The sequence below is a fragment of the Palaemon carinicauda genome, chromosome 4, assembly GCF_036898095.1.
Source record: "Palaemon carinicauda isolate YSFRI2023 chromosome 4, ASM3689809v2, whole genome shotgun sequence".
Classification (NCBI taxonomy): Eukaryota; Metazoa; Arthropoda; class Malacostraca; order Decapoda; family Palaemonidae; genus Palaemon; species Palaemon carinicauda.
The window spans coordinates 192,011,869-192,017,868 of record NC_090728.1 but is presented as its reverse complement, the minus strand read 5'-3'; the positions used below and the strand labels follow the sequence as shown (position 1 = coordinate 192,017,868).

The following is a 6,000-nucleotide window of genomic DNA, read 5'->3' as shown; positions in this document are numbered from 1 at the left end:
ACATACGAACTTCAAGTAAACAAACACATGCAATGTAACTTCTATAAGTCTTTGGAAACTCTGGCTGTTCTTCTCGTAGTTCGTAGTTTGCGTTCGCCTACTCTCTACCAATGGATTCTACCTCTGCCAGACGTACGAGATTTCGAAATATAAGTGAAATTATCGCTATATATAGGAAAAATAAACACGCAAAGACGATTTTGTAAAACTCAGTCATGCAGACGATGCAGTAAAGATGACGTCATCATTTAATGACCATTTTATCTTCATTATTTATAAAAATAATTGGCTGAAACTTCTGGAGAGCATGTACGATATGTTTCCGCATACACAGAAACAATAATACAATTTTCGATTCCTGAAAGTTGTTATGTCAAAACACCATAGCGGACGATCCGCTCAAGCATAATTTATGCATCTCTTTTGTGCATGTTCATCATTCATATATAAATATTCTTATATGCATTGTTTGATATTCTCTTTAATTTAGTTATTTCAAAACTAAAGAAATGTTGCCACACAGTGATATATCAAATCTACTACGTGACATTGAGGTACATAACATCTGTATAAACTAAACACAGAATTTACAATTGTATAATGTAATATACCTTTCATTTAAAACTTCATAAAATACTTTAGGCCATCATTCAACCTTAAGGAGATTAACATTAATCTTACCTTTAACTTATGAGGATAATTTCTCTTGTATCGGAATAACACAATCTCTTCGGATCCATTCAAATCACAGATATATTTTGATCTTGCTCCCTGAAATACAAAATATGGAAATTAAGGTAATTTCAAAAGGTAATACTTTAAGACTAATAGTTATTGATTTTGCATTATATTAAAGTTTCCTAGTTAGAAAAGCAGGTTGCTACAAACCCAAGGGCTTAAACTGGGAAAGCAGCCCAGGGCGATAAGGAAATAGGGAAGTAACGAATTAACTATATATTAGAAATGATAAAAACAAATGTTAATTTCAGTGCTAGTTATGTTAAATAATTTCCTATATAAACTGTCTTCCACTGTCTTGGGTTAGAGTTCTCTTTCTTGAGGGTACACTCGGGCACAATATTCTATCTAATTTCTCTTCCTCTTGTTTTGTTAAAGTTTTTATAGTTTATATAGGAAATATTTATTTTAATGTTGTTACTGTTTGAAAATTATCTTATTTTTCCTTGTTTCCTTGCCTCACTGGGCCATTTTCCCTGTTGGAGCCCCTGGGCTTATAGTATCCAGCTTTTCCAACTAGGGTTATAGCTTACTAAGTAATAATAATAATAATAATAATAATAATAATAATAATAATAATAATAATAATAAGAAATGTGACTAATGTTCAAACTGTTCAACAGGAATGCATCTGCAACAAGTCTAAACTCCTGACATTACACTGGCTCAACCACCAGATAAGGAAGATCATTCCACAATCTGGTCACAGCTGGATAAAAACTTCTACATTACAACGCAGTATCAAGCCTAAGATGGAAAAGGCAAGACTGTTCGAATAAACTGCGTACCCAATGCTAGGTACAGGATAGCACCATATAGGAAGATCTGAAGGCAAAAAATGGTCACAATTATGAATAATATTATGCTACATGGACAAAGAAATAACTGAACAACTGTGCCAGAAAATAATATCCACATCAGCCATAAGAAATTTGATAAACTACATGTTTTTCCCAACAAATTAGGATAAAAATCAGAAAAGAAAATTTTCAAAATATTGTAGACTGAAAGAATCAAAACATTTTCTCAGGATAGACTGTTCACCGAAAATCTTAAAATAGGTACCTATCTAATATGACAATTCTTTTTATAATCGAAGAAAGAGATTGTATGTATTTCCTAAAAGTAAATTTGCAATCAAGAATCACACCTAGAATTCAAAATGAGTTGCATATGATTAAAGAACCATCATTAAAGAACAAATCTGGATGTTGAGTCCTTGTCCTTGACCTGCTTATACTCTGAGTTTTGTTTGGGTTTAACTTCATGCCTCACAATTTGCACCATGCATTTGATGTGATCTTTAGTAAGGGATTCTGCAATCATAGTTTTACATTTAGGAGATGCAATTGATACAAAGTGAGTAGTATCATCTGTATATTTTACAAAATTTAGAGCATTGTCAATAAAAAATTAAGATATCCCTAAAGAACAAAAATTATAACCTGTAGGTGTTTCATAACTGGGGGACAGGTATACAGAAAATTATGGGTTCTACTAGGTAAATACTTTAAAGTACAGTTGGCATTAATTATATTAACTGTGGCATTAAAAATGTTTATGACAGGCAAATGCTGTCTTAAAGCGGATAAAAACTCCAAGTAAAAACTAGTGCAATCAAAATCAGCTACGAAAAGATACACGTTTTAAGTTTATAAGAACCATTCTATGATTAATAATTTTCAGAAATTAAGTATTTACACATTATTTTAGAATTTCTTTAAAAATACAGCTAATATTCTTTCCAGTGAAGTTTCAGATGCACAATAATTTTTGTAGGATATGCAAGGTGCCTGAATATTTGTAACAAATCCTTTAACAATGGACAGAAGGAAACCTTCTAAAGAATACATGACCACTTAAAGGTTTAAAGATTGCTCATGAATGGCAGAAGCAAGGGACAGAGACAATGCCCTGAAGACAGACAATATATACTGTATACTACATATGATCAATAACCAACACCCCTCCAACCAAGCTAAGACCAGGGAGGGCTAGGCAATAGCTGCTGATGACTCAACAAGTAGACCTAAAGGCTTCCCAAAACTTACCCATCCTTATGTCAAAATGATGGTGAGATTGCAAACAAAAAAAGAAACTATAACACTTGAGCAGATATCGAACTCCCAACCAACAGAACACGAATCATGGACATTTCCAATATGCCACTACATCCCTAAAATGTTAAGATATGCTAGCTCTTTATCACCCATACCTCAAGTTCTTCCATGATTGAAACAACCCTTGTTGAACCATTAGCAGAGAAGTTGAAAGTATATGAGTAAGGATGGATGCGAGTAAACTTCCTATTCTAAAGAAAACTGAGAAGAGGAATCCATCAAAAAAATCTGTATCTGGTTGTGCAAATATGGATGTCTCTACTGTCTTATTACTAGACATATAGAAGGTTAATTAGTACTGTGCCATAACAAACATTTAATTTTTTCTCCTCTTTTAGATTCAGCATTTACCTCAAATTTTTCAGTCTGAAAACATTACCTATTTACTGTTCCTTTATAAATCATTCATATTTACCGTACTCACTATTTCTTATAATAAAAACTTTATCCTTTTATTTTACTTTTATAACTTTTGCAAATATTATTTCTCTATAGTATGGCAAGCCACACAAAAAGACACACTATAATTCGACTGCTCCAAAAATGATGGGTTATACTTTAATGCAGAGTATCCTTTTTATTTTAGGAATGGAGATCTACGTACCAATTTGAAAAAAAAAGAACAACTAGTGTACTTACACGTATACTTAAGGGGAGACCGGTCTTGTTTACAATCCAGTACGGGGAGTAAACGTAAATGGACACCGATCCAGATCGAACTGTGTAAAGGGTTAGTTCGAGCTTTTTCTTATTGTCTCCGTCACCATGGCTCAACGTGAGAGTACGGTGGTCATCTCCCTTCTCTGGTCCAATCTCTAACGTGCCATCCCAGTCACTACCAAGGTAGTTACAGACCTAAATGGTACAAGGAACCAATCAAAATATTTAGAATAGAAACTCAAATAATTAAATAATAAGTATCAAATAAAATTCTATATATTCTAATTACATACTATACAGTACACTGTACCTTTCAAATAACATTGTACCTATATAAACAATGCTTACTTCATTAGTGATTGAGTGACTTTTCATGATTATGTACTTACACCTGAATCATACTTTATTTATGTTTACTAATTACTATATTGCGAATGCAGAATAAGCTGCTTCGTTAAGATAACAATTTTAGAATCTCTCCTTAAAATATATTTTGAATATGAGGCTACAAATAGTATATCAACGATCTTAGTTTTTCCTCTATGCTGTGTCTAGAGCAAATTTCTCTTCAAGATTAACTTTCTTTTATAGAATACTGTAAGGAAGTCTCAACTGACATGTGAGCAATTGTTCAAAGTATTTCATAGTTATACATATTTTACTGATGAGAGAGAGAGAGAGAGAGAGAGAGAGAGAGAGAGAGAGAGAGAGAGAGAGAGAGAGAGAGAGAATTAACATATCAGTCACTTGGTTGCATGCTAATTTACAATAAACATATATTAACCACAGTAATGATAAAAAATTTGATAATATTCAGTAACTAAATAAGTTTCTCCGAAAGACATAAATATGGTAAAATCTCACCTGAACTTCTAAGTGCACTTTATCATCCAAATTAACTTTATAAAGAGTAGTACAGCCCCCAGGATCCAATGTCAAGGGCTGTGCTAAGGCTGGATGTGTTAAAACTAGAGTGCAGGGAAGATGATTATGGATGGCCAATGGTGGGGAAAAGCACAAAGTATAATTTGGAAGCACACCGCCTAGTCCCTCCCACTGACCAGTACTTAATTTCACGCCCTCTCTCATTGTTACCTGGAAAAAGAGCAATTTTAGTTTAGGTATTTTAGGAAATAAGGGATTTTTACATTTCATCAAAATTTATTCAATTCCAGAAAAGAAAAATATGACAAATTCGAAGATAATTTTTATTTTTCCTAACCATACAAACCTTAGCTATTTACATGGGTTTACCTTTTAGCGTAGCTGAAATGGCGAGCCATTAGAATTTAACGAGGGTGTATTACTCCCGCGCTAGTTAGCAGGGGGGGGGGAGGTAGGGGAGGGGTAGCTAGCTACCCCTCCCCCCCTCACACACCGATGAATTGCTTCACTTTCACTTAGAGGTAGGACTTGTCTTGGGGGACAGGGCTGGCGGGCAAATATATGTAAATAGCTAAGGTTTGTATGGTTAGGAAAAATACAAATTATCTTCGAATTTGTCATTTGTTCCGTAACCGAAATACAAACCACGCTATTTACATTGGGTGACTTACCCCTTAGGTAAGGGTGGAAAGTCCCCAGCCATACTGGCTTTGGCTTTACCCGGGGACTCAGAATCCGAGTGAGTCGCACTCGAGAAAAGGAGTCCCTGCACCTCACAAGTTCCTTGCTCCGCAAGGAACCGTGTGGCCTACATAAGCTTGTGTGTGAAGGAAGAAGTGTGACCCGTCCTAGGCAGTCGACCTGGAGTTCCAGAAGGAACTCTGGGTTAGGACGTTCCCAATACCACCTCGTCAGGGTATGGGGGACGCGACAGTATTGACTCAATACTCGGAACACAAGGAAGCATGGTTTACCTGCAGAGGTTTGAGGTCAGCTATGCAGAGACCAGGATGCTGCTTCCCAGTAGAGGGGATGATGAAGAAAGAAATAAGGGCCAGACATACTTCTTTCGTTCATGCAGACTAAAACCTGATAACAATACCCTCAACCTTCTGCTACCTGTCCAAAAAGGAGCTTGAGGTTAGACCAGCTGTTGTGTAGCCACCATAGAGCGATAGAAACGTATCGAAACTCCTGTGGGTCACGCCCTGCAAGAAGCGGGCTGCGAAGGTCATTAGACGCTTCCAGACTCCAGCTTGTAGCACCTGCGTCACAGAGTAGTATTACTCGAAGGCGAGGGACGTTGCGATGTATCCGACATCGTGCTGTAGGGCGACGTGACGGGGGAGGGTCTGGAGACAGGTCGAGATGAATGTCCTTGAGTCCGGGCTGAAGAGGTATACTGGTGACTCTCCCCCGTGTCCTTCTTGTGCTCCCAACCCGGCTGCACATGAGGACAAACTGCAGCTGTTCCCAAAGCTAACCTCTCGAATCCTTTACTGGCAAGAAGGAGAAGGTTTTGGGACATCACATACAGAATGGTGACTCGAAATCTTGAAGGAATTGGACCGAAGGGCCGGGACCCCAAGATTCTGAG

The 6,000-nt window shown here is 36.5% G+C and overlaps 1 protein-coding gene across 1 annotated transcript in view; it reads right to left on the bottom strand.

Moving 5' to 3' along the window:
* LOC137640309 (intermembrane lipid transfer protein VPS13A-like) overlaps positions 1–6,000 on the bottom strand; it is a 212,029-nt gene that overhangs the window by 107,543 nt on the left and 98,486 nt on the right. Inside the window, exons 21-23 of the mRNA XM_068372942.1 lie at positions 4,383–4,613; positions 3,498–3,713; positions 682–771 (exon numbers count right to left, since the gene is read on the bottom strand). Of these exons, the coding sequence (XP_068229043.1) occupies positions 682–771; positions 3,498–3,713; positions 4,383–4,613 (537 nt within the window). The remainder of the gene's footprint in view (positions 1–681; positions 772–3,497; positions 3,714–4,382; positions 4,614–6,000) is intronic.